Here is a 27,189-nt window from a genome sequence, read left to right on the forward strand (position 1 = left end):
CGAACGAAACCGACGATAGTATGATGCGAAGCCGGTTCCGGCGTCGCGCCAACAATGGCGGCCGGTTCCTGCATCGCAGCGACAATGGCGGCTGGATCCGGCGGCGCATAAAAAATGGCGCCCGATTGCCGCGGCACACCCGGCAGCGCGTTGGCGGGAATTATGGTTTTGGCAGGATTCGCGATGTCGGCGATCCCGCGGTTTTGGCAAAAATCACCGCCCGCCGAGTGTACGCGGTCCCCCACCTCTGCCAAAGCGACGGCGAGCTGCGCCATCGTGAGCTGCAGCGTCTCCAGCCTGGCCGCGATGGCGCACCACTCGTCCGACGGCGGCGCGGCAGCTCCCCCGACCGCCGCCTCTTCTGGCCCCGACTGGACCATCTCCACGGGGAACATCACCGGGCCCCCGGTCTCCGGGATCATCGCCAGCTCGCCGACGTCCTTGTCGCCCTGGTGCACCCTAGGCGTAGTCTTTCGTTTCGCGCCGGATCTAGGCATTGCGGCGCGGAACGAAACCACTTCTGGCACCAGTTGTTGAGGTGCAATTGACGACACGGACACGGTTCTTTAGTAGTGGCTGATACCAAGTTTTATTAAGGGCTACTGCCAGTAACTTATTAAAGGCTTACGCCCAACAGGTGACAACCCTAATTTCTCCCCAGGGGAAAGGGTACCGGGAGGCCCCTAGCTCCACCCAGGCTATACGTGATCTCCCCCCCCCCAGCACCAACCGAGGGATCACCCAACTCGGTCGGCCGGGTGAAGTAGCACACTCGCCTGGCGCTGATTCCCCCTAACCTGGATCCCAACTCCACAACTCTCTCCGTTCCTGGCCCTTCGCGACAACCCCCTCTACATCACGGGTTCCCCCTTATATATCCCCCGTAACTTCTGACATCATCCCTTTTCACCCCCCTGAGTGACATGACGTCCTCCACTACTCCTCTACACTAGGAAAGAATTGGCAACGTCTATTTACCCTCAAACAAATCGGTGTGCTGTACTAGTAAAGAATTGGCCACGTCTATTTACTCTCAAACACATCGGTGTGCTGTACTAATAAAGAATTGGCCACGTTCTATTTACCCTCAAACGCACCGGTGTGCTGTACTAGTAAGGAATTGGCCACGTTCTATTTACCCTCAAACATACCGGTGTGCTGTACTAGTAAGGAATTGGCCACGTTCTATTTACATGACACCATACCAATTGGTTGGCGGGTTTAACGACACTTATATTGAAGTGATCTCACCCAGAAAATAAAACCGTATGGATATATAACTGTCTTGGTACGAAGCGTACCAAATGCCACTAGGTTTGTATTTAAATTCTAGTATGCATTATCTCCACAAGGGTGCACACACACATACATTGTACCCAGGTTCAATGAAATCTTATCGCAAAGAGAAACATACTCTTTGGTTCTTTTTGTAAAGTCACGTAGGTAATACAATAAAATAAATCACGACGTTTCGATTGCAACACAAGCAATCATCATCATCAGGTAGGAAAACCATGCATCGTTAGCCCAATTAGTTATTAGACGACAAACTGATTCATATTCTTAGTTTTTTCGGTAAAGTCACGTTGAAGAGAAACAACAAAATAACAAAATATATATAAAACAATAAAAAATTCTCACGACGTTTCGACCATAACTCAAACGGTCATCATCAGGTGTGTCGGTTTGCATAAATTATTTTTTAAAACGGCACATTTATTTATTTATAAAAAATAATTTATGCAAACCGACACACCTGATGATGACCGTTTGAGTTATGGTCGAAACGTCGTGAGAATTTTTTATTGTTTTATATATATTTTGTTATTTTGTTGTTTCTCTTCAACGTGACTTTACCGAAAAAACTAAGAATATGAATTACTGCAGTCACGAAAGCTTTAAATCAAAATTTAAACTGATTCATCTTCATCGCACTTGTGGTGGTCACGTGACTGATAGGCGTGACCAGGTTGTGATTCGCCGTGGACGTTGATTTATTGGAGACGTTATCGGAGCCATTGGTGATGATGGCTTCTGCCTTTTGGCAGTACAGGATTCGCTGCAAAGTGGCGACAATCTCTTTGTCCCGAATCGAGTAGATGATGGGGTTCATGGCGGAGTTGAGCTCCGCTATGAGCAAGAAGTACTTATCAAAGGCCAGGACATTGCAGTCCGAGCAGAACGAATCCAGCAGCAGAATCACCAGGCCTGGCGTCCAGCACACGATGAAGGCTCCTGAGAGGCGACGGCACGAGACACACGAGTCAGGCATTTTGATAGCAACGTGTGGAACAAGATCAGCGTTGTTCCCTGAAACCCGTGGAAGGTCAAGGCACAACCCTGCAATGGCTTGCTCCATGACTGCTGCAAGGAGGGCCCCTCCACTAGAGGAGAACTGTGGAGAGGCCCTTTAGAGGCTTCTTTTCCCACCTGCTTTTCCACCGTTGGCCAGACAAGGAACCACACTTTACCTCGCTACACCCAGACCTGCCGATCGACAAACTGTGGCTAGACCCCTACGTACTGCCGGGTGGACAGAGGCGGTGGGGGGGGGAGATAAAAAAAAAAACTTTGCCCCGTTGTTTCAACCGCTGTGCTAGAATAGTCGTCGTACGAATGATAATTCACAGGCCTTCGTCAATCCTCTGCGTACTTCAACCTAGCCGGTGCAGTTTGGTGAAACGACTGGGGAGGTGCCGCACCTGGTGCCGATAACGACTCGCCACCGTTAGCCGTGGTTCGAAATCGAACAGCAGTCGCTGGGTTCATAGCGCCAGTACGCTAACCACTGGGCCACTGTTTCCCCTAAAGCTGTTCGGCATGCGATATGAGCCATGAATGTTGCCCACAACCAAAATCACCCAGAGAACATTCACCAAATCCGATCAGAAGCTGAGCAGAGTGTTGAGCCAAGACGGTGCTTGGTTAGGCGACTGTCACGCACGTCAGATTGATGTAGCCTGCCCCGGAGGCTACATGGTGGCCAGTGCAACAATCTCCATTGTTGTGCTACACTTTCTATGCTCCCACGTCTATTTACCCCACCTTTACACAACCCACACTACAAAATGACTCCCTACACATGCACCGGATCGACACAAGGGGCTGTACACATGCACACACGCTCGAAGACGAATGTGAATCGTGTTGTCGAATATGAGCACCTGCTGCCCAGACCCACAACACTTACCCAACATGATGGTGACCGTTATGAGCAAGCTCATGGTGGCCTTTTTCCTCTGGGTGGACCTGGAGGTATTCTGCGGCACGGGTATCGTGTTCCTCCACACGTGCACGAAGATGTGACTGTAGAGTCCCACCATGATCAGGAATGTGGAGAGATTGGAGCCGGCCCAGAAGATGACGTAGCTGGTGCTGTACAGGGGCGCCATGGTGGAGCACGTGCTGATGTTGCAGATGCAGTTCCAGCCCATGCTGGGAATGGCACCGGTGATGATGGACACGAGCCAGATGATCGCAATGACGACCGCGACGCGCCGCTCGCTCATCCGCGAATGCATCTGCATCCGGAACACCGTGATGTGCCGCTCTATGGCTATGGCCAGGAGGCTGGCAACGGAGGCCGTGAGGCTCGTGTTGATCAGCCCCTGGCGTAGCATCCAGGTCGGCAGCGACAGCTTGTGAGTGTTGGGTCCCGTGTTGAACATCAGGTAGACGTACGCCGCTCCCGCAAAGAAATCCGCCACGGCCAGGTTGGCCATGAGGAAGTAGATGGGGTGGTGGCGTTTCTTGTTGATGTATACGGCGAGCATGACGAGGACGTTGGCCAGCATGATGAAGAGGCACATGGTGATGCCGAGCACCATGACCAGCACGCTGGTGACAGACCACTCGTCGTACAGTGGCCTTTTGATGTTGTTGTAGAAGAAGGTGATCGTCTCATTGTGGTGGCAGCTGCCGTCCATCTCGTTCTCGCGTTTTGTTTCCCACGCCGACACCCACCTGCAAAGCGAAGATTCATTAAAGTTAAGAGAAACGTTACACTCTTGTCCCGAACCAAATGTTTTTAAATGGACCGATTTATATTAAAAAAAGGCGAATTGAGTATTGTTTTTTGCCGTGTAGTCAAGTTACAAGGTAATTTATGAGGCGGCTATATTGTGCTGTGATAGACGACTGTTGCCTGAAACATCGCCTGTTAGATGTTTTGTCCGTTTTTAAGGTCCACGGTGTTATTGTGACCCACTACAGCCTATACAGTATACAGTGTTTACACTACAGTATACACTACAGAATAATAGTATATATACATACTGTGTACACTACAGTATACACTACAGCCTATATATATACACGTGTACCAAGGCCGTGTGAGTCTGTGGGTCTCTGTGTGAGTGTGTTGGTCTATGTGTGAGTCTGTGGGGCTCTGTGAGTCTTTGTGTGAACCTGTGGATCCTTGTGTGAGTCGGTGGGTCTCTGTGTGAGTCTGTGGGTCTCTGTGTGAATGTGTGGGTCTCTTTGTGTGTGGGTCTCTGTACGAGTCTGTAGGTCTCTGTGTGAGTGTGTGATGTTTTTGTGTGAGTCTCCGGGTCTCTGTGTGAGTCTCTGTGTGAGTCTGTGGGTCTCTGTGTGAGTCTGTGGGTCTCTGTGTGAGTCTGTGGGTTCGTGTAAGTCTCTGTGTGAGTGTGTGGGTCTCTGTGTGAGTCTTTGTGTGAGTCTGTGGATCCATGTGTGCGTCTGTGGGTCTCTGTGTGAGTCTGTGGGTCTCTGTGTGAATGTGTGGGACTCTGTGTGTGTGGGTCTCTGTACGAGTGTGTTGGTCTCTGTGTGAGTGTGTGGTGTTTTTGTGTGAGTCTCCGGGTCTCTGTGTGAGTCTCTGTGTGAGTCTGTGGGTCTCTGTGTGAGTCTGTGGGTACTCTGTGTGAGTCTGTGGATCTCTATGTGAGTCTGTGGGTCTCTGTGTGAGTTTGTGGGTTCGTGTGAGTCTCTGTGTGAGTGTGCAAGTCTCTGTGTGAGTCTGTGGGTCTCTGTGTGAGCCTGTGGGTCTCTGTGTGAGTCTTTGGGTCTCTGTGTGAGTCTGTGGGTTCGTGTAAGTCTCTATGTGAGTGTGCGGGTCTCTGTTTGAGTCTGTGGATCCATGTGTGAGTCTGTGGGTATCTGTGTGAGTCTGTGGGTATCTGTGTGAATGTGTGGGTCTCTCTGTGTGTGGGTCTCTGTACGAGTCTGTAGGTCTCTGTGTGAGTGCGTGGTGTTTTTGTGTGAGTCTCCGGGTCTCTGTGTGAGTCTTTGGGTGTCTGTGTGAGTCTGTGGGTCTCTGTGTGAGTCTGTAGGTTTCTGTGTGAGTCTGTGGGTCTCTGTGTGAGGCTGTGGGTCTCTGTGTGAGTCTGTGGGTGTCTGTGTGAGTCTTTGGGTTATTGTGAGTCTGTGGGTCTCTGTGTGAGTCTGCGGGTCTCTGTGAGTCTGTGGGTCTCTGTGTGAGTCTGTAGATCCATGTATGAGTCTGTGGGTGTCTGTGTGAGTATGTGGGTCTATGTGTGAGTCTGTGGGTCTCTGTGTGAGTATCTGTGTGAGTCTGTGAATCCATGTTTGAGTCTGTGGGTGTCTGTGTGAGTCTGTGAATCCATGTTTGAGTCTGTGGGTGTCTGTATGAGTCTGTGTGAGTGTGGGTCTCTGTGTGAGTCTGTGGGTCTTTGTGTGAGTCTGTGGGTCTCTGTGTGAGGCTGTGGGTCTCTGTGTGAGTCTGTGGGTCTCTGTGTGAGTCTGCGGGTTCTTGTGAGTCTGTGGGTCTCTGTGTGAGTCTGTGGGTTCGTGTGAGTCTCTGTGTGAGTGTGTGGGTCTCTGTGTGAGTCTGTGGGTCTCTGTGTGAGTCTGTGGGTTCGTGTGAGTCTCTATGTGAGTGTGTGGTTCTCTGTGTGCGTCTGTGGGTCTCTGTGTGAGTCTGTAGATTCATGTTTGAGGCTGTGGGTCTCTGTGGAAGTCTGTGGGTCTCTGTGTGAGTCGGTGGGTCTCTGTGTGAGTGTGTGGGTCTATTTGTGAGTCTGTGGGTCTCTGTGAGAGTCTCTGTGTGAGTCTGTGGATCCATGTGTGAGTCAGTGGGTGTCTGTGTGAGTCTGTGGGTCTCTGTGTGAGTCTCCGGGTCTCTGTGTGAGTCTGTGGGTCTCTGTATGAGTCTGTGGGTTCGTGTGAGTCTCCGGGTCTCTGTGTGAGTCTGTGGGTCTCTGTGCGTCTCTGTGTGAGTCTGTGGGTCTATGTGTGAGTCTATGGGTCTCTGTGTGAGTGAGTCTGTGGGTCTTTGTGTGAGTCCATGGGTCTCTGTGTGAGTATGTGGGTCTCTGTGTGAGTCTCCGGGCCTCTGTGTGAGTCTGTGGGTCTCTGTGCGTCTCTGTGTGAGTCTGTGGGTCTATGTGTGAGTCTGTGGGTCTCTGTGTGAGTGAGTCTGTGGGTCTCTGTGTGAGTCCATGGGTCTCTGTGTGAGTGTGTGGGCCTCTGTGTGAGTCTCCGGGTCTCTGTGTGAGTCTCTGTGCGTCTCTGTGTGAGTCCGTGGGTCTTTGTGTGAGTGTGTGAGTGCATACTCTTTGGTTCTATTGGGTAAAGTCACGTAGGTGAAAATAAAATAACAAAAAATCACGACGTTTCGGCCACAACACAAGCAGCCTTCATCAGGTGAAGGGACGAGACTGTCTGGAGGACAGCGCTGGAGTGAGAGAAGCCACACTTAGATCACGACCTTTAAGCTGTGTGAGAAGAAAAACACAAAGCGCCTTGACAAAGGAATTAGCATATAATTTAGCATTGAAATGGCTCATTGAAATAGCTAAGTTAAAGTATACACATCGGCAGAGGTACCCCTTGACAAAGGAATTAGCATAGAATTTAGCATTGAAATAACTGAGTGATTAGCTTGTAACTGGTCACAGAAATAGCTATGTTAAAGTCAGAGCATATACATTCACCGAGGCACCTAGTACTCATCAAACAGGAGAATTTAGCGAAACACAACCACGCTCAGACAGCGGACCTTTAAACTGTGTGCGAGCAAACAAGGTGTTCTGACGAAGAAATTAGCATAAAAATTAGCATTTGATTGGCGGATTTTAGGAAAGAGGTGGTGTACGTGCCGGTGGACTTGCCGTTTGGCGCGGGGGGGGGGGGGGAGTTTACCTATTGATGGTATACAAGCACGCACACACACACGTGGGTCGGTAGTGGGGGTGGGTAGGTGGGTCGGTGGTGGGGTTGGGTAGGTGGGTGGGTGGTGGGGGTGGGTGGGGGGGCCACTCCGCCTACCGCGTACTTCATAGACGCCGCGCACTCACACACGCTGACCAACCCACCCACCCCCACCCACCACCACGACCACCTAACCACAACCAACCCACCTACCCACCACCTACCCATCTACCCACCCCCACCACCCACCCACCTACCCACCCCCACCACCTACCCACCCACCCTCACCACCGACCCACTACACAGCACCCACCCACCTACCCCCACCACCGACGCACCCTCACCACCTACCCACCCACCCCCACCACCCACCCACTACACAGCACCCACCCACCTACCCACCCCCACCACCGACGCACCCCCACCACCTACCCACCCACCCCCACAACCGACCCACCTACCCACCCCCACCACCCACCCACCTACCCACCCCACTACCGACCCACCTACCCACCCCCCACCACCTAACCACCCACCTAACCCACCCACACCACCTACCCACCCCCACCACCGACCCACCACCGACCCACCCCCACCACCGACCCACCTACCCACCCACCTACCCACCTACCTACCCACCCACCTACCCACCTACCACCCCCACCACCCACCCACCTACCCACCCATCTACCCACCCCCACCACCTACCCACCCCACCACCTACTCACCCCCACCACCCACCCACCTACCCACCTACCCACCCCCACCACACACCCACCACCTACCCACCCCACCACCCACCCACCTACCCACCCCCACCACCTACCCACCCACCTACCCACCCCCACCACCCACCCACCTACCCACCCCCACCACCTACCCACCCCCACCACCTACCCACCCCCACCAGGCTGACCCCCCCATAGTCTTCGCTGTTACAAACTGCTTCACCACGCTGTCGCTAAACAACGCGCACTGCTACTTAAGAGGCTGTACAAAGCTACAACACCGTGCTGCTTTGTACACCACGCAGCCCCGAAACACCGCGCACTCAGAGAGGCTGACCACCCGAGTCCTCGCGATGCAGAGTCTCACGATCTGTATGTAGACTGCAGGAGGAGGAATCCGAGGAGCTATGAAGCTCTTTTCCACACACGTCCAGTAGGGGGGTCACAGGGGTCAGTAAGCGACTACAAACTTCAGCAAACTGATAACCGTGCTCTTACCAAAAGGCTCCACAAACGCCGCGCACTCGCTAATCGCACTCGCCCGATTAATTATTTTTTATTGCCCAGAGCATCATCCTCTGCATAGACGAAGCACACCTCTCACCCCTCCCCCAAACGCTCCCGAAGCAACACGAAAATTCCCACTTGCCGCTATCAGCTCTGGAATTCCCTCCCGTCCCCTCTTCTCCTCATCCCCACAAGTTCTTGATGACAACGACCTCGGCTCAATTCAAGACACATCGAACCCTAACTACATTCTAACTACATTTTGACATTTGCCGTTAGTTGCTGACCGCTCGTTTGACTTTTGTGCCTATGCTCAGCAACTGTTTAACAACAAAGTACCCGAAACTAACTCCTACGTATACACACACGTGTACACACACGCGTGTACACACACGTATACACACACACAGGTGTACACACACACGCGTGTACACACACACGTGTGTACACACACACGTGTGTACACACACACGTGTACACACACGCACGCATGTACACACACACACGTGTACACACACGCGTGTACACACACGTGTACACACACAGGTGTACACACGCGTGTAAACATACACGCGTGTGTACACACACACACGCGTGTACACACACACGTGTACACGCACACACGTAGACACACACACATAGACACACAACAACCGCCATTCGCCACTAAGTGGCGGTGACGTCACCACGACGCTTGTGCCAGGCCATGTGCACCTTGAGGCTGCAGTCACGGGAAGTGGGAAGGACGTCTTGGACGAGTGTGATCCTTCTACAGATGTCTCTGCATTTTTCGAAGCGATTTTTTTCTTCGGATATCTCGGGATTTTGTTTGACTCTCCAGATTTCTCAGGAGTTTCGCAGACTGTATCCAAGACATTTCAGATATAGTCTCTAGATTTACCAATATATTTTTTTACAAAGCTCTCCGATTTTCTGCAGATTTCTCTTTGCCGTACTATCTCCAGATTTCTCGATTAACAAACAAAAAAATATTCTCAAGAATTGCCAGTTACTTTTGCATCCAGATTTCACAGATTTTCGAAAGTTAATCCACAGCTGAAAAAAAACATGTAGCAGGAACGCTTAGTAAACGTCACAACGTTTATGCTCTCGTGGGGGCTGACGCCCCGCTCCCCGTGAGAGGGCGGGATGCCCCCCCCCCCAGCTGCTAAGCCCTTGTGTCAACACGGCGACCGCCCTCGAGTGGTTATTTATTAACTCGCTGGCAGCTGCAGAAACTCCGCAGCTGTACGGATACTCATTAGTTTGCGCTCTCGGGATAACCACCCAGTTTCAGTTTCATTTATTTGGTGTATAGCCCTGTGAGCCATTCGGCTCTTGAATCGGGTGCAACCGCAACAAACAAAAACGCGAACAAGAAAACATCTTAAAGTGACTTTGTGACTTTGTGGAAACAGAAAATCCAGGAAAAAATCCTGAAAAAGCACCGTACACCAACGCTGTGTGCAAAAATCCCATCAGTCTAACTCCGTACTACAACAAACATGGCCAAACCAAACCCACTAATTTATATCACCCACACACGGCAGTGTGCCAATCGCTGTTCCACCACTCTTCACACACACATGCACAACGCGTCGACCATCAATCTTGTACCAAGGTTTTATTCCCGGCGTGAATAGTGAACCCCTGTTTATGCCCCCCCCCCCCCCAGCGAACACTCCACGGATCTCGCCTAGCCTCTTATTTCCCACCCTTCGCGATGTGCGACTGTTCTCAGGCTAGGGCTAACGGCTAACAGGGCTGAATTGAAGCAATTGGCAGGACCCCGGGGGTCTCATCACTGCCCCGGGGTGGGAAAAAACGCGTAGCGACACGAGTCTTGCCTTACCGACAGCAAAACTAGTGGTCAATCGATTGGCCTCGTTGAGAGCTACTCGGGGAACTAAGTTTCGTAAAAAGTTGAAAAATTACATAAACACGTTAAATTCACTGCGGGCGCGGGCTCGCCTTGGCATAGAAGCTGAGGATCGATGGCTGACCGGAGGGCGGACTGAAAAATAATAATTATTGACCTGATTTTTTCGGGACCCCGGGGTCACGCCAAATGAAATTGACCAACTGAACGATCACTCACCTCGCACGGTGGAAGTTGGGGAGGACGCTGGGCAGCGAAGACTCTGCCTGGGCAATGGTTCGCAGCTGCACTCAACGGGCGTCAGGCGGACGCTGAGGGCGGCTGGGATTCAGCGCGGCTCCAGGTGAACTCTGAATTCAATTTGCTCTCTCCCTCCCCTCTTATCTTCTCAAAGCCTGTTAATCCCCGGGTGACATGATGTCATCTTGCACGTCCAATCGAGTTCTTTTTACGTGTCCCACCCATCACTACCTCTTCCTACCAACCCCCCAGTTGCTAAACCTCGATCCTCCACTCTGCTCACAGACATACACACATTCTTTGTGCTTTCAAGACAAAATACCAAGATCCCCCGTGTAGCCTGCAACAGACTGCCGGGGCAAGTGCTGTTAGAGAGCACCTATGAAGGTCAGTACGGCACACGAGCCGGTTGGGTGGCCAACACCACGCCCGGCCGCCTTTGTCTCCCCAGTGGTGATGTTTACGACACACCGCACCAGGTACTCATTTGAGGCTGAGTCTATCTAAGGGAGGACCCAGGATCGGTGCAGATAATTCGTCACTGATGTTGGCGGAATCGAACTCCGGTTGCCTGGGATCGTGGCTAAGTGCGCTAACCACTGCGCCATCACTCCCCCACATGTAAATAGACAGAGGTCCCCCGTGTAACATGTAACAGACTTTTGATTTAAAGCTTTCGTGACTGCAGTAATTCATATTCTTAGTTTTTTCGGTAAAGTCACGTTGAAGAGAAACAACAAAATAATAATATATATATAAAACAATAAAAAATTCTCACGACGTTTCGACCATAACTCAAACGGTCATCTTCAGGTGTGTTGTGTGTTGGTTTGCATATTGTTTTATATATATTTTATAATTTTGTTGTTTCTCTTCAACGTGACTTTACCGAAAAAACTAAGAATATGTAACAGACTGTAGGGGCAAATGCTGTTAGCGAGTAGCAGCAGCAATGTCTATGAAGGAGACAAAGATCCCCCGTGTAGCCTGTAACATACTGTAGAGGCAAGTGCTGTTAGCGAGAAGCACCTATGAAGGTCGGAACGGCACACGAGGAGGGGGGGGGGGGTAGGTGGACAGCCTTTGTTTCACACGCACACACACACCACCACTCTGTAACGTTTGCCGGTTTGAACATTTGGCTCCGCTTTTAATGCTCCAATTATTCTTCACAGAGTCTTTGAAGAAGAGCACACGCGTGTGTGGGTGTCTGTGCGTGTATCTGTGTGTGTGTCTGTGTGTGTGGGTGTCTGTGTGTGCCCTGTGTGTGTGTGTGCGTGTGTGTCTGTGTGTGGGGAGCGATAGTGTAGCGGTTAGCGCGCTGCGCTATGAACCTGGCGACCCGGGTTCAATTCCCGCTCACGGCCAACACCAGTGACGATTATCTGAACCGGTCCTGGGCCTCCCCTAGGTCGACTCAGCCTCAAATGAGTACCTGGTGTGGTGTGTAAACATCGCCACTAGGGAGACAAAGACGGTCGGGCGTGGTGCTGGCCACCCACCCCCTCGTGTACCGTTCCGGCCTTCATAGGTGCTCGCTAACAGCACTTGCCCCTACAGTCTGTTACAGGCTATATGGGGGATCTTTGTCTTTGTCTGTGTGTGTGTGTGGGGGGCCTTAGAAGAGCCACACCCTGTTGTTTGGCAGTCTGCTGCCCTGAGTAGAGAACTGTCCACCCCTCATGGTGGCAGGAGCCAGAACCGGTCCACCGGACCTCCTGAATGCAACAGAGATCCAGGCGGTACCGGTTCAGCTCCCGACAGAGGAATGGCAGCTCTTCTCCGCAGTGAGTGTTCGAACATTCCACGTGGCCATCCGTAGTGGCTTTTCCTTGTTTCTGGAGGAGCCCCGAGGATAGAGATTCAATCTCCTGGCTCCGCCAATTGGGGTTTGGCCAGGAGATGTCATAGACGCCTGTCCCCCCAGGGCCTCCGGCACAAGCTTATTAGTTACATATTTCAGTTTAACTCGTGGTTTAGTGGTAATTAATTGAAGGTGGAGGGGTTACCAGCCCCTCGCACCCGTCCAGAGCCCCCATTTAGCCACTGTGCTGGACACAGACGCCTTGAGGGGAGGAGCCAATCGGAATTGGCCCTCCCCCCACAGCACTGTCCACGACAGAGTTGCCCGTCCGGCACCGCGAGGAGATAGGGGGCGTGGGAGCGTGGCGGTGAGGTGTGGGAAGCTGTAAGCCCAAGGCTACTTTGGGCTCGCCTTCCCATCAACCGGAGGTGAGGAGTGGTGGTCGTGGTTATTTATGCCCCCACCAAAGACGAACATCCGTGGAGGGATGCAGGCAAAGCCGATGAGTCAGATGCCTTCTATGACCTCCTGTCACAGGTGCTGGCTAAAGCGGCACCTCGGGATAGTGTCATTATGTTGGGTGACTTCAATGCCCGAGTTGGCCATGATGCTGGCACCTGGGCTGGAGTGATTGGAGGGCATGGGCCAGATAAGCTCAATAACAATGGTAGGAGGCTGCTAGATTTTTGTGCAGCCCATGGGCTTGTAATTACCAACACGCTGTTCCGGCATCGGGGGCGTGGGAGCGTGGCGGTGAGGTGTGGGAAGCTGTAAGCCCAAGGCTACTTTGGGCTCGCCTTCCCATCAACCGGAGGTGAGGAGTGGTGGTCGTGGTTATTTATGCCCCCACCGAAGACGAACATCCGTGGAGGGATGCAGGCAAAGCCGATGAGTCAGATGCCTTCTATGACCTCCTGTCACAGGTGCTGGCTAAAGCGGCACCTCGGGATAGTGTCATTATGTTGGGTGACTTCAATGCCCGAGTTGGCCATGATGCTGGCACCTGGGCTGGAGTGATTGGAGGGCATGGGCCAGATAAGCTCAATAACAATGGTAGGAGGCTGCTAGATTTTTGTGCAGCCCATGGGCTTGTAATTACCAACACGCTGTTCCGGCATCGGCGCATCCACACAATGTCATGGATGCATGCCGGGTCCAAGCAAGAACATCTGCTGGACTACATAGTGATGGACCAGCGGATGCGAGCCCATGTCCTTGACACCAGGACCGACCGTGGAGCTGATCTGCCCTCTGACCATCGACTAGTCATCTGTCAGATGCGCCTACCATTCTTCCACTCCGGTGGTGGGTGTACACCCAGGACCCCATTCCAACCTAAAGTGGTATGGTCTCAGTTATCTGATGAAAGTTGCAAGCGAGAATTTCATCATCGCGTGTGGCTGGGATTGGCATTGTCCCCGAGTCTTCCTGATGTCGAGGGTAAATGGGCGACGTTTAGGACTGTGACTCATGCAGCTGCAATGGCTGCTTTGGGTACGCGTTCCAGACCTCCCAAGAGACCCTGGCTGACAGAAGAGGTGTTCAGGATGGTTGAGAAACAGCGACAAGCCCACTGTTATTGGCAACAGAATTCCACGTCAGAGAATGAGGAGGCTTACCGCAGCCTTCCCTCGGAGGTTCGGAGAGCCGTGAGGCGCTGCAAGGATGGGTGGTGGTCGCGGGTTGCTGAGGAGATGAAGTCTGCCTCAGTGGCCCGCGATCACAAATCTCTATTTAACTCCATCAAAAAAGTAACCTGCAGGGCCACACCTATTACCATCATTAGGGGAAAAACGGTGATCCAATCTTCGACCCCCAGGAACAGGTTTGTAGATTTTCTGAGCATTTCTGTGAGGTCCTGGGGGAGGGAAAATGTGGGGGCTACCGTCCCCCGCCATCACTGAATTGTCGGGGCCGTTGCCCACCGACTCCCCCATTCCACTCATACCGCTACCCCCCGGCTGCTCTGTCAGGTCCAGACTACCGACCCCTAATGCCTCGCCCCCCTGTACCTCTGTCTGGGATGTCGACCGCGTTTGCGTAGCTTAATTAGCGGCTCGTACGCTTTACGCTCGCGATGCGCTACCCTGTTCAACGGCGGCGTGTCGCGGTAAGCGCGCTCGCAAAGTAAAACCCTGTCCTGCACGGGAATAAACAAGCGCGGCGCGCCCCCGTGGGATTCCCTCCCACCCACGCTCCACGCACTTAAGCAAAAACAAACACGCCGCGATTACTTTGCTCCGATTTAACGGGCTGTTTACACAGCTGCGTATTCGCGCACACCAGGCGCTTGATTCGCTATTAGACAATCGTGCGAGTGCACGCCCGCCACCCCGCCACCCCGCCACCCCGTCAGACAGGCGCGCGAGCACAAAGCGCTACTGTAGGCTATTGCGCAGGTACGCGAGCACTGGGCACCACCGAAAATATTCGTGTAGGTACGCGCACGCTGAACAATACTGTAAACGATCGTACAGGTACGGACACTAGGCACATTCTACTCCCTTATTCGCTGCAAACAGCCGCGTATGCGCGCGAACACAAAACACTCTGTACACACTCATACCGGTATGCGAACACCAAACACTCCGTCTCCCTCCTCGCACTCACAGTGACCACGACACAGCTTTATCCTATTAGTGGTTTTATTCCCCGCGAGTATCGAACTAGACTGTGTGTGTCAGTACGGACCAGCAGGACAGGTCTAACCTATCTCGCTACTGCCAGATACTTAATGGACCTGTCTGCCCTCTATTTTCTCTCCGAATTTCGTCCCTTTGTCTTACCTCTCTCCCTCGTACTTACGGTCCGACCTCGCAGCGATGGAGGTCGCGGATAGATGATGCTGTAACCAGCATCTGGCTGTTCTCTGCCCCGTCTCACGGACGTGCGAGTAACAGTCAGGTGACGGCTCCGCGATCCCTCCCTCCTGTTGATCTCCAAATAAAAAAATGGCCCCGTGCTTCCCCAAAGCATCCCTTTTTATCCTCCTTTCAAAGCCCTCGCACCGCCCATCCGCGGTCCATCACGGGTCCAGCCGGTAATCCGCGGTGCATCATGGGTAGAGACGCTAGCCCGCGGTGCACCATGGGCAGAGACGCTTAACCCGCGCTGCCCCGCTCCCCACCTGGCTGCTGGTCCGCGTGTGTCTTGGGCATCTCCTCACTGCGGTTCTCAGCGAGTTCTCCGTGGTCATTTAATTCTAAGTTAAACCACGGCGCCGCAGTGCCATTTGGCCTGGGGGGGGTGGAGGGGGGGGGTGCCTGCCAATCCCCTGACCCTGAGAAACCGTGGAGCACCCCCACGAGGGGGCCTCTCGGGTAAAAACTCAGGGCAGGTGCTCCCCCCTCCCCATGAGGCCCTACTTGAGTGTGTGTTTAGGTGGGGGGGGGGGGGGCAGGGGAAGTGCTGTGATGGGAGCCGGGTGGCTTCTCGGTCGCAGCAGCACAGCGACGGCCCCGGTTTCGACGGAGCGGCTTCTCTGTTGTGGCACCACAATGGCAATTGTCATCCCGGCCGAGGGGCGCCTGACAGCGAGGGACATCCGTTGCTTAATTACCGAGAACTTCCCCTTCTACCAGAACAATGACAAGAAGCGGGGAAACTCTGTCCGTCGCTGCCTCACGTTTGGAGACTGCTTCGTTAAAGTGCCCAGAAGGCCGGGCCGGCCGGGCAGAAGCAATCACTGGGTCGTGGACCCGGCGGCTGCGAACATCTTTGATGATGTCTCGTATCAGCGCAGGAGGAAGAGGTTCAAACGGTACGGTGTGGTGTGGGGAGGGTGAGTGGGCGAATGACTGGATGGGTAGATGGGTGGGTGGGTAGGTGAGTGAGTGGGTAGGTGAGTGGGTGGGTAGGTGAGTGGGTGGGTAGGTGAGTGGGCGAATGACTGGATGGGTAGATGAGTGGGTGGGTAGGTGAGTGGGTGGGTAGGTGAGTGAGTGGGTAGGTGAGTGAGTGGGTAGGTAGATGAGTGGATGGGTGAGTGAGTGGGTAGGTGAGTGAGTGGGTAGGTGAGTGGGTGGGTAGGTGAGTGGATGGGTAGGTGAGTGGGCGAATGACTGGATGGGTAGATGAGTGGGTGGGTAGGTGAGTGAGTGGGTAGGTGAGTGGGTGGGTAGGTGAGTGGGTAGGTGAGTAAGTGGGTAGGTGAGTGAGTAGGTAGGTGAGTGGGTAGGTGAGTGGATGGGTAGGTGAGTGAGTGGGCGAATGACTGGATGGGTAGATGAGTGGGTGGGTAGGTGAGTGGATGGGTAGGTGAGTGGGTGGGTAGGTGAGTGGGTGGGTAGGTGAGTGAGTGGGTAGGTGAGTGGGTAGGTAGGTGAGTGGGTAGGTGGGTGGGCAGGTGTGTGGGCGAATGACTGGATGTGTAGATGAGTGGGTGGGTAGGCGAGTGGGCAAACGACTGGATGGGTAGATGAGTGGGTGGGTAATTGAGTGAAAGGGTGGGTGAATCGGTCGGCGGGTGAGTGGGAGGGTGGGTGTGGATGTGTACTGTGATGCATCTGCCAATTGTCTCAGTCAACCCATGGCATCTGGGTCTGTCCCGTGACCTGTCAGCGAACTTGGCCTAAGCTCCGTGGTGATCTCACGGGCGGTGTTTGAATGGCTTCTCAGGCTGTGGAGGTGGTCGGGGCATTTAAACTGGAGCATGATGTGTTTATTTTGTTCCCCATAGAATGTGGAGATTTAACGTGGTAACAACTTCTTTAAACACCACCGAGGCGTCGTTATGCGTCTCTTTCAAACCGTGATAGTTTGCGAACGGTAGTTTCCCTTATCTCCATATACTGTATATAAAAGGCAAAGTTGTGAATGTGTGTGTCTGTTCAAAATGTTTAGCGTACTTCCCGACATGCAATACACTTGAAATTTGCCATGTGGGTACTTTCCAGACTGTACACCGTGCAAACATTATACAAAAACACTTTTGTGTTTTTTTACGGTGGGGGGGGGGGGAGCTCAGTAATGTATAGATTTTTTGCATGGCAAGTGAGCTGTGACGTCAAATCTGTCACGTGACCCTCGCATGTGGAAGCGTAACGCATTGTAGTGTAGCGGTTAGCGTTGTCTGTGTGTGTGTCTGTGTGTCTGTGGGTGTGTGTCTGTGTGTGTGTCTGTGTGTGTGTCTCTGTGTGTGTGTCTGTGTGTGTGTCTGTCTGTGTGTGTGTGTGTGGGGGGGGGGGGGAGCGGTAGTGCAGCGGTTAGCGTTGTCTGTGTGTGTCTGTGTGCCTGTGTTTGTGTCTGTGTGTTTGTGTCTGTGTGTCTGTGTGTGTGTCTGTGTGTGTCTGTGTGTGTGTGGAAGCGTAACGCATTGTAGTGTAGCGGTTAGCGCTACGCTGCGCTACGAACCTGGCGACCCGAGTTCGATTCCCGCTCACGGCCACCACCGGTGACGATTATTTCAACCGGTCCTGGGCCTCCCCTAGGTCGACTCAGCCTCAAACGAGTAAATGTTGTGGTGTGAACATCGGGAGACAAAGGCGGCCGGGCGTGGTGAATCCAAGTCCCGGGCGAAGCCGGGTAGTTAAAGCTCGTGCTGTTATATTCATAATCAGATGTTTTTTATTTCGACTCGAGGAAAATCGGTGAAATCGAAGCCAAACGATAGGCCCCAGTTGTGGGCCCTTCTTAACCTGGTAACAAAATATTATTCTTCGTGAGTGATGTCCTCACCTAAGCGTGTGAGACGAGACGGACGCACAAGACTCTAGTCTCCCTTTGCTGTACATCACTCAAAGAGCACCACAGCGCTCCCCCCCAGATCCACAACAGCGTTCGCCCCGCAAGACTCTGGCACCTTCTCCCTGCCTCAGCTGGACCAACAACAACGGCAACATTTGTGTCAACAACAGCAGCAACAGCTAACTTTGCGCCTTTATGATTACGTCTTCAGCACGGCAGCAGCAGCACGGAACAACTTCAGGGCATGACTCAGTCGCAACTCGCGTTTAAAATCGTCACGCAAGACGGCTCTCCGCGAGACGTCGCGGGCACACGGCGCGTTACTTTTTTCCCCGAATAAAACTCGGGACAACGTGAATGCGTGGAAACGAGAAACGATGTCGGAACGCAACGGGGCATCGCAAATCGTAAAGATTTTGCGAGAGCGAGAAAGAAAAGCTTCCTTCTAGACGTCGCCGCCGCGCGCCAACGAGGGCACCAGCGTGAGCAGAAGCGCCGTGGGCCAAGCGGCACCGGGGCAGCAAGACGCCTTGCTGGTGGCGGACGCCCGCCCCGCTGACGTCGTCACCGCTGACGTCGTCGCCGCTGCTGATGACGTCGTCGCCGCTGCAAAGGGGCAAGCGGAGAAACGAGACGTCAGTCGCCATCGCTACGATGAGAGCGATGTACGAGTACCGGGGGGGCCTCCTACAACCCTCCGCCTCCTCCTCCATTTCCACCACCACCAACAACACCAACACCACCAACACCACCACCAACATCACCACAAACACCACCACCAACACCACCAACATCATCACCAACACCACCAACATCACCACCAACACCACCAACACCACCAACATCACCACCAACACCACCACCAACACCACCAACACCACCACCAACACCACCACCAACACCACCAACACCACCAACACCACCAACACCAACACCACCAACACCACTAACACCACCACCGCCACCACCTCCTAGGGGATGGAAGATTTGTTGGAAGTTGTTGGTAGTTGAGACTGAAACCTCTTCCTCACTTGTTCACTCAGCCACTCACCCACCCACCCAATCACTCATTCAGAGAGACGATCCATCACATTACGGTTAAAACTATTTGGTAAATTAAAACGCCGACAGTCACATCATCGACGTCGGGTGGTCCACCGCTCACCGCTCTGCGGTGAGCGACCACCACCACCGCCACCACCCCCCACGTGTCAACAACGCTCTTTGCCAAAACAGCAAACCCCTGCCCAGAGTTGCGATGCTGAGAATCTTTTTATTGTCAAAGCGTTCTGTTATCTCCGTTTGACCGCAAATTGGTTGACTGCCCTCGATGTGTGCACCTCCGTGAGTCTATGGGAGCCTTTAACATTGAAGTCTATGGGAGCCTTTAACAGTGAAGTCTATGGGAGGCTTTAACATTGAAGTCTATGGGAGCCTGTAACATTGAAGTCTATGGAAGCCTTTCACATTGAAGTCTATGGGAGCCTGTAACATTGAAGTCTATGGGAGCCTGTAACATTGAAGTCTATGGGAGCCTTTAACAGTGAAGTCTATGGGAGCCTGTAACATTGAAGTATATGGGAGCCTTTAACATTGAAGTCTATGGGAGCCTTTAACAGTGAAGTCTATGGGAGCCTGTAACATTGAAGTCTATGGGAGCCTTTAACATTGAAGTCTATGGGAGCCTTTAACATTGAAGTCTATGGGAGCCTTTAACATTGAAGTCTATGGGAGCCTTTAACATTAAAGTCTATGGGAGCCTTTAACATTGAAGTCTATGTGAGCCTTTAACATTGAAGTCTATGGGAGCCTTTAACATTGAAGTCTATGGGAGCCTTTAACATTGAAGTCTATGGGAGCCTTTAACATTGAAGTCTATGGGAGCCTTTAACATTGAAGTCTATGGGAGCCTTTAACATTGAAGTCTATGGGAGTCTTTACCATTGAAGTCTATGGGAGCCTTTAACATTGAAGTCTATGGGAGCCGTTAACATTGAAGTCTATGGGAGCCTTTAACATTGAAGTCTATGGGAGCCTTTAACATTGAAGTCTATGGGAGCCTTTAACATTGAAGTCTATGGGAGCCTTTAACATTGAAGTCTATGGGAGCCTTTCACATTGAAGTCTATGAAAGCCTTTAACATTGAAGTCTATGGAAGCCTGTAACATTGAAGTCTATGGGAATCTTTAACATTGAAGTCTATGGGAGCCTTTAACATTGAAGTCTATGGGAGCCTTTAACATTGAAGTCAATGGGAGCCTTTAACATTGAATCCAAGCATGAATGGGGCAAGCATTTGGGAACCCGAGCAGCCAATGGAGATTCACGGAGTGGCCAGAAACCCAGTTTTTTTAAAACCCAGGACTTTCCGCGCCGCCGACCTCATTGGGCTGACCACGGCCATTTGCATCGTCAGGGTGGTGAGACGATCCAAGCCGCCGCCCTCCCGCGTACCTGGCGAGGTAGCTAACAGCTCGTCGTCGTCATCCTCGCCCTCGTCAGCACCGCCGTCACGGCCGCTACCGGCGTTGGGGGCCGATGGCGAGGACGTAGAGGCCTCCTTGCCATCGTCCTGGCCCTCCTCCTCGTCCTCCTCGTCCTCCTCCTCGTCCTCCTCGTCCTCCTCTTCGTCCTCCTCCTCGTCCGCCTCGTCCTCGTCCTCCTCCTCGTCCTCCTCCTCACCGCCCGGCGCCACTGTGGGGGTGGTTGTGGGGGTGATAGTGGTGGTAGTTAATGGTGGCGGTGGTGGCGGCGGCGGGTGTAGCGGTCTACGCCGCGCTACGCCGCGCTACGAACCCGGCGAACCCGAGTTCGATTCCCGCTCACGGCCACCAACACGCGGTGACGATTATCTGAACCGGTCTTGGGCCTCCCCTAGGTCGACTCGGCCTCAAACGAGCACCCGGCGCGGTGTGTGGCGAACATCGCCAGCACCGGGGAGACAAAGGCGGTCGGGCGTGGCGCCGGCCACCCACCCCCTCGTGCGCCGTGCCGGCCTTCACAGGCGCCGCTCGCTAACGGCCCTCGCCCCCGCGGCCTGTTGAGGCTACACGGCGGGGGATCTTCGTCTTCGACGGTGGCGGTTAACGGCTCGGCGCCGGATCGGAGAGGGATTCCGGCCGGCGGGTTTGTTGTCGGCGGCGACTTTGCTCACCTTCGACGGAGAGGTGCGCCCGCAGCTGGTCTGTGTTCAGGTTGTTGGTGGCGAAGCAGGTGTAAGTGTCCGAGTCCTCGCGCCGCAAGTCCACGATGTGAAGGGTGCCGTTCTCGAAGATCTGGAAGCGCTCGCCCTTAACTTTCAACCTCCGGTAGTTCCTGAACCTGGCAGGCGGGGGGCGTGAACCGTTGAGGTTTGACGGCGATGCCGTCGGGGGTTTTGAGATCCGGGGTCGGCGGCTTCGGGAGACGCGGAAGCGAACGTCCCGGGGGACGTTGGAGCGGCGAGGTTCACGCGGCCCTCCGCCGCGTTGAGTGCCCCTCTCTCGCTCTGAGCCACGTCCGCGTGGTGGCCATCGACAGTCGCCCTACCCCGCCCCCGCGTGCGCGAAATTATAAATGTTAGCCTATGGGAGCCTTTAACATTGAAGCCTATGGGAGCCTTTAACATTGAAGTCTATGGGAGCCTTTAATATTGAAGTCTATGGGAGCCTTTAACATTGAAGTCTATGGGAGCCTTTAACATTGAAGTCTATGGGAGTGTTCTATGTTGAACTTCTTTCGCTCCGTACGTGGCCAGCCATGCAAACCCGCTGGCGGCATTCACAAAACAGACTCAGCTCCCGTACCTCTGATTAGCACGGTTGGCCACGTAGGGTGCGAAAGAAGTTCAGGGCACGTACAGTCCTCGCGACAGGGAGCGTCGAAGCGCGATGACGGCGTGCCGAATGAACGAGGAGCCTCTTCGTTGTCAGGGCTGTCGTTTGCGACATGGCTGGGTAGCTTCTGAAAAACAGCTGCACGGCTCGGTGGGCATCAGGCGGTGAAATAAACAAAAAGAGTCTCCAGCGAGTGGAGAGCGAGAGGAGAGGCGGAGAGGGACGGACGCTCAGGCGCGGCGTTCGGTCTCACCACAGGATGGTGGCGGGTGGCCACACCGAGCACTCCATGTACACCGCCTCTCCCTCTCTCGCCCTGTACATCCTGTCTTGCTCCGACAGCATCGACGGGGGGTTGGCTGTGTGAGGCGGTGGTGGGGGGGGGGCAGAGACAGCAAGCGGGCAGAGGTCGCTCCCGAGGGTGGGGGGGGGGTCGCTCCGGGCCGAGCAAGTACTTGCAGTGCTGCACCTTAACAAACTGCGTACTCAACTGGGCCCTGTACGTGTGTGTGTGTGTGATGTCGCAACCGTGCACCTTTCCGTCGTGTGTCCGGAGGTTGCTGCTTTGCTGCATACACCTGATGTGAGCTTCTTTGGTACCGTACGTGGCCAGAGATGATAACCGCAGCTGCGGGCGAAAATACAGCAGAGTGTTAGTAGGGTCTCTGTGTGAGTAGTGTGTGGGTCTCTGTGTGAGTAGTGTGTGTGTCTCTCTGTGTGAGTAGACTGTGGGTCTCTCTGTGAGTAGTGTGTGGGTCTCTCTGTGAGTAGTCTGTGGGTCTCTATGTGAGTAGTGTCTGGGTCTCTATGTGAGTAGTGTGTGGGTTTCTGTGTGAGTAGTGTGTGGGTCTCTCTGTGTGAGTAGTGTGTGGGTCTCTCTGTGTGAGTAGTGTGTGGGTCTCTGTGTGAGTAGTGTGTGGGTCTCTGTGTGAGTAGTGTGAGGGTCTCTGTGTGTGAGTAGTGTGTGGGTCTCTGAGTGAGTAGTGTGTGAGTCTCTGTGTGAGTAGTCTGTGTGTCTCTGTGTGAGTAGTGTGTGGGTCTCTGTGTGAGTAGTCTGTGTGTCTCTGTGTGAGTAGTGTGTGAGTCTCTCTCTGAGTAGTGTGTGGGTCTCTCTGTGAGTAGTGTGTGGGTCTCTCTGTGAGTAGTGTGTGTGTCTCTGTGTGAGTAGTGTGTGGGTATCTCTGTGAGTAGTGTGTGGGTCTCTCTGTGAGTAGTGTGTGGGTCTCTCTGTGAGTAGTGTGTGTGTCTCTGTGTGAGTAGTGTGTGGGTATCTCTGTGAGTAGTGTGTGGGTCTCTCTGTGAGTAGTGTGTGGGTCTCTCTGTGAGTGAGTAGTCTGTGGGTCTCTGAGTGAGTAGTCTGTGGGTCTCTGTGTGAGTAGTGTGTGGGTCTCTGAGTGAGTAGTGTCTGGGTCTCTATGTGAGTAGTGTGAGGGTCTCTGTGTGAGTAGTGTGTGGGTCTCTGAGTGAGTAGTGTGTGGGTCTCTCTGTGAGTAGTGTGTGTGTCTCTGTGTGAGTAGTGTGTGGGTATCTCTGTGAGTAGTGGGTGGGTCTCTCTGTGAGTAGTGTATGGGTCTCTCTGTGAGTAGTCTGTGGGTCTCTGTGTGAGTAGTCTGTGTGTCTCTGTGTGAGACCCACAGATACCCACACACTACTCACAGAGAGACCCACACACTACTCACACAGATACCCACACACTACTCACACAGATACCCACACACTACTCACACAGAGACCCACACACTACTCACACAGATACCCACAAGTGTTTCGAGTACTCGGCCCCGCTTGAACGTCGAAGTGCTTCGTTGAAGCCATCATTTGCAGGAGCCGGGGCGCTTCTGAAAAAAAAAAGAGCCACGAAGCTCAGTGGGCATTGCCTGGTGAAGTCAAAAGAGTCGAGTTTAGTCGATGGCCTTTAGTGGGAGTAGCGTTGAGAGGGGGCATCGTCTCAAGTGGGGTAGCGGCGCTGTTTGCTACTCACGGTCAAGGGGCAGGGCGAAGGGGTTGTGACGGTCGCTCAGCACAACGACCAGCAAGGCCACTAAACGGGTGGTGGTGGGGAAAGCCTCCATTGGGGGGAGGTGGCAGATGGTCGGCCTGGCGGCTTCCTTCACTTGGCTAGGAGGGGTGAAGGGGAGGGAGTAGGAGGAGCAGTGGGAATGATATTTATTTAGACTGCAAGAGGAGGAATCCAAAGCGCTATGAAGCTCTTTTTTTCACAGATGTCCAACTGTGGCACTGGGTCAGAAACATGACAACAAACACAAAACAAAAACACGGCGTGAGTGCAGAGTTACAGGAAGAGTAAAACAAATCACTTTAAAAATATATATATGCTAATAAAACTAACCAATGTTTAATCTTGCCACGCGAAGCACACCACCGTGCTACATAGCTCTTTTTAAGAAGAGACATTGGCCCATAAACGGTGGGCTGATATCAAGTGGACATTCAGGGCAAAATACTCTAAACGCGTGGCGTTTCTGAATGTGGAGGGGAAAAAACCGGAGGACTCTGGGAGAGAAATCCACACGGCCGCGGGGAGCGAGAAACGTCAACTCCAAAGATAGAGCAGGGAGTGTCAGGGTCGGTATCAAACCCCACGACCTCCTGTACACCAGGTGACAACCATGCCGGGTTAAAGACCTCCTCCTTCACAACGGGACAATTGGATGCATGCCTAAGGCTCCCTCACTGATGGACACGTTCCTCCTGTGTTGAGCAAAATGTTTAGGTTCTCATCGTTTCGCAGAGGCTGCATTTTTTGCCACCGCAGAAAACGAACGTTGGGGGAAACGCCTCCTCGCATCGGACTCTTTGTTTTTTTTGCTAAAGTCACGTAGGTAAAAAAAAATCTATACAATAAATAAATGAAAAAAACAACTCAATTAAAATCACGACGTTTCGGAGGCAGCAGCACAAGCTTCCGTCTTGAGGTGGAAACCGTCACGGCAAAATTACTGCATCAGGTGAAGAGAACTCTAAGACACCCGAGATTGTATACAGGTTAAGGGGGGGGGGATAAGAAGGGCCGTGGGGGGGGGGGCTAAGTTAAGCCGCCTTCTGTTATGCTGCAGGGGGTTGGGGGGGACGGAGAGATGGCCGTGTGCAGGTTGAAGAGCGTTACACACGTGAACCGGAGGCAGGAGGCAGTAGTTAAGCTGACAAACTGGTTGTCTTGCAGAGCATACTGCTGTAAACTATAAGGCTGCTAAAGTTTAACTTGGGTTTAACTTTATTTTTTTTACCTCCGCGGCTTTACCGAAAAAAATCCAAAGAGTATGAATCCTTGCACATCGCGAAAGCTTCAAATCTAGCGCCTCACATCGTGTTAGTTTGGCACCGATGTTCGTGCTGATTGTTTTAAACTAGATCAATAAAACAACATTGATTACAGCCCCAGCTCAGGTTTTTTTCCCATCAATGAAACAGCCCCTGAAGTGAGAGCACCTCCCAGGGTATAAACCAACACTGCCGCACGTCTGTCCAAGAGCTGTGTAAAAAAACAATTGAGTTGAAAAAAATGTCAAGCCGACAGGGAAAGGGGCTCCTGGCAACTGTGACCGCCAGCCAGGTCGATGTGTTGGTAATGAGAATGTGCAATTTTTTTGTCCTTGGAAACACGGACTATGAATAAAACGAGATATTCTTAACTCTTTCGGTAAAGTCACGTTGAAGGGAAACAATAAAATAATAAAATATATATAAAACAATAAAAATTCTCACGACGTTTCGACCATAACACAAACGGTCGTCATCAGGTCGAAACGTCGTGAGAATTTTCAATTGTTTTATATATTTTTTATTTTATTGTTTCCCTTCAACGTGACTTTACCGAAAGAGCTAAGAATATGAATTACTGCAGTCACGAAAGCTTCACATCAAGATTCAAAACGAGATACTCGCAGAGTTTACGCTTCTGAATGTGCACTTGTTCAAGCGATTCACTCGGGTCTAAGAGGCAGACGCACGGTAAATTATTGGGTGGCACTTTGTAAGCTCATAAGGTAGACAAATCGAGCTTGAACACGACGCGCTCGAGTGAAGTCTTTGAGCGACGCATAGTTCATAGTTCATTTATTTGGTATAGCCCTGTGAGCCATTCGGCTCTTGAATCGGGTGCAACCGCAACAAACAAAAAACACATGAACAAGAAAACATCTTAAAGTGATTATGTGACTGTGCAAACAGAAAATACAGGAAAAAATATCAAAATATTCCTGAAATAGCACCGTACACCAACGCTGTGTGCAAAAATCCCAGTGGGATGCAAGTCAAATAACAACCACAAGACAACTAAGATTAAAGCCATCAGTCTAACTCCGTACTACAATAAACAAAAACATGGCCAAAACAAAAAAAACTTTTCTAAATCACCAAAATAAAAGCCATAAATCCAATGTAACAGTGATCATAGGGACTGTGACCGAATTTTTAACAATAAACTACATAAAAAAATTATAACACCAAAATCTAGAGCCATAATTTAGGCCACTGAATAGCAGTGGCAGCTAGGGTTGTACAACTCCTCTAGAGCACATTGACACACGTGCATTGCAAATAATTCAAGTTTAAAACACGCAGCAAAGATTCGTTACAAAAGCCGAGCGGCAGCCTTCACGCATCCTTTGGAAGCTTGCTAGCCCACAACATAACCTAGAGACCATCTTCCAGGTCTCTATGGAGGCCATCGCATGACAGCGGCATCTGTAGCCGGCCAAAGTGCCGCCTCGGTCGGCTGGGCAATCTAGCCGAGACCGGTGACACTCCCGGAATAGGCCTCAACACGGCACTCACCAGCGCAACGCTGCGTAGGTGTCTGGGGAGGGGGTCTTGAGCTATATCCTCCTTCGTGGTGAGGTTACAAACAAAACAATGTCCTCGTGTGGTCGTGGTGGAGGAGGAGATTCGACGTTCCGTGCCTCGAATCACGGGCAGGCGACTCGGCGGGGCTGTTATCACGTGAGGCCTTAGCAGGGCGCTTTTATAAACCGTAGTGCGGATAGGCGAATACGCAGTGCGAGCGAGGCTCAGATTCTGTAGAATTGATAAACACTGCCCATAGACTAAGCACTGCCCATAGACTCAACACTGCCCATAGACTCAGCACTGCCCATAGACTCAACACTGTCCATAGACTCAACACTGCCCATAGACTCAACACTGCACCATAGACTCAACACTGCACCATAATAGACTCAGCACTGCCCGTAGACTCAACACTGCCCGTAGACTCAACATTGCCCATAGACTCAACACTGCACCATATACTCAACACTGCACCATAGACTCAACACTGCCCGTAGACTCAACACTGCCCATAGACTCAACACTGCCCATAGACTCAACACTGCCCCATAGACTCACCACTGTGATCTCTACATTGGGTCAAACTTAAC

General features: G+C 52.5%; 2 protein-coding genes across 4 annotated transcripts; both read right to left on the reverse strand.

Annotated features, from left to right (window-relative positions):
* Nucleotides 1-1,754: 1,754 nt before the first annotated feature.
* Nucleotides 1,755-10,583, reverse strand: LOC116937619 (lysophosphatidic acid receptor 1-A-like). Its single transcript, XM_076059349.1, has 3 exons — nucleotides 10,465-10,583; nucleotides 3,191-3,963; nucleotides 1,755-2,235 (listed from the first exon to the last, which is right to left on the reverse strand). The coding sequence occupies exons 2-3, from the start codon at nucleotides 3,924-3,926 to the stop codon at nucleotides 1,904-1,906; spliced, it is 1,068 nt and encodes a 355-aa protein (XP_075915464.1). The 5' UTR covers nucleotides 3,927-3,963; nucleotides 10,465-10,583; the 3' UTR covers nucleotides 1,755-1,903.
* Nucleotides 10,584-17,831: 7,248 nt separating this feature from the next.
* On the reverse strand, nucleotides 17,832-26,778 carry LOC142908584 (uncharacterized). Of its 3 annotated transcripts, none has more exons than XM_076059351.1 (8): nucleotides 26,588-26,778; nucleotides 23,772-23,908; nucleotides 23,551-23,628; nucleotides 22,326-22,418; nucleotides 22,044-22,149; nucleotides 21,130-21,296; nucleotides 20,430-20,669; nucleotides 17,832-18,580 (listed from the first exon to the last, which is right to left on the reverse strand). In XM_076059351.1, exons 2-8 carry the CDS (start codon nucleotides 23,860-23,862, stop codon nucleotides 18,420-18,422), a joined length of 936 nt encoding a protein of 311 aa, XP_075915466.1. In that variant the 5' UTR covers nucleotides 23,863-23,908; nucleotides 26,588-26,778; the 3' UTR covers nucleotides 17,832-18,419. The 3 variants fall into 3 exon arrangements, with proteins under 3 accessions (XP_075915466.1, XP_075915465.1, XP_075915467.1); XM_076059350.1 differs by having other exon boundaries at nucleotides 23,539-23,628; XM_076059352.1 differs by lacking the exon at nucleotides 23,772-23,908 and having other exon boundaries at nucleotides 23,539-23,628.
* Between the last annotated feature and the right edge of the window lie 411 nt (nucleotides 26,779-27,189).

Source organism: Petromyzon marinus, unplaced genomic scaffold (genome assembly GCF_048934315.1).
Source record: "Petromyzon marinus isolate PM22_M1 ecotype Great Lakes invasive population unplaced genomic scaffold, UKy_Petmar_22M1.pri1.0 PM_G_Scaffold_10, whole genome shotgun sequence".
Taxonomy (NCBI): Eukaryota; Metazoa; Chordata; class Hyperoartia; order Petromyzontiformes; family Petromyzontidae; genus Petromyzon; species Petromyzon marinus.

Coding starts and splice junctions, on each gene's coding strand:
- LOC116937619 (XM_076059349.1), bottom strand. CDS start 3,926: ATGGACGGCAGCTGCCACCACAATGAGACGATCACCTTCTTCTACAAC. Junction 2,236..3,190: donor AACGGTCACCATCATGTTGG/GTAAGTGTTGTG, acceptor GTCGCCTCTCAG/GAGCCTTCATCGTGTGCTGG.
- LOC142908584 (XM_076059350.1), bottom strand. CDS start 23,862: ATGGAGGCTTTCCCCACCACCACCCGTTTAGTGGCCTTGCTGGTCGTT. Junction 22,150..22,325: donor TCCGGACACACGACGGAAAG/GTGCACGGTTGC, acceptor CGCCTCACACAG/CCAACCCCCCGTCGATGCTG. Junction 21,297..22,043: donor CCACCCGCCACCATCCTGTG/GTGAGACCGAAC, acceptor CCCGCCTGCCAG/GTTCAGGAACTACCGGAGGT.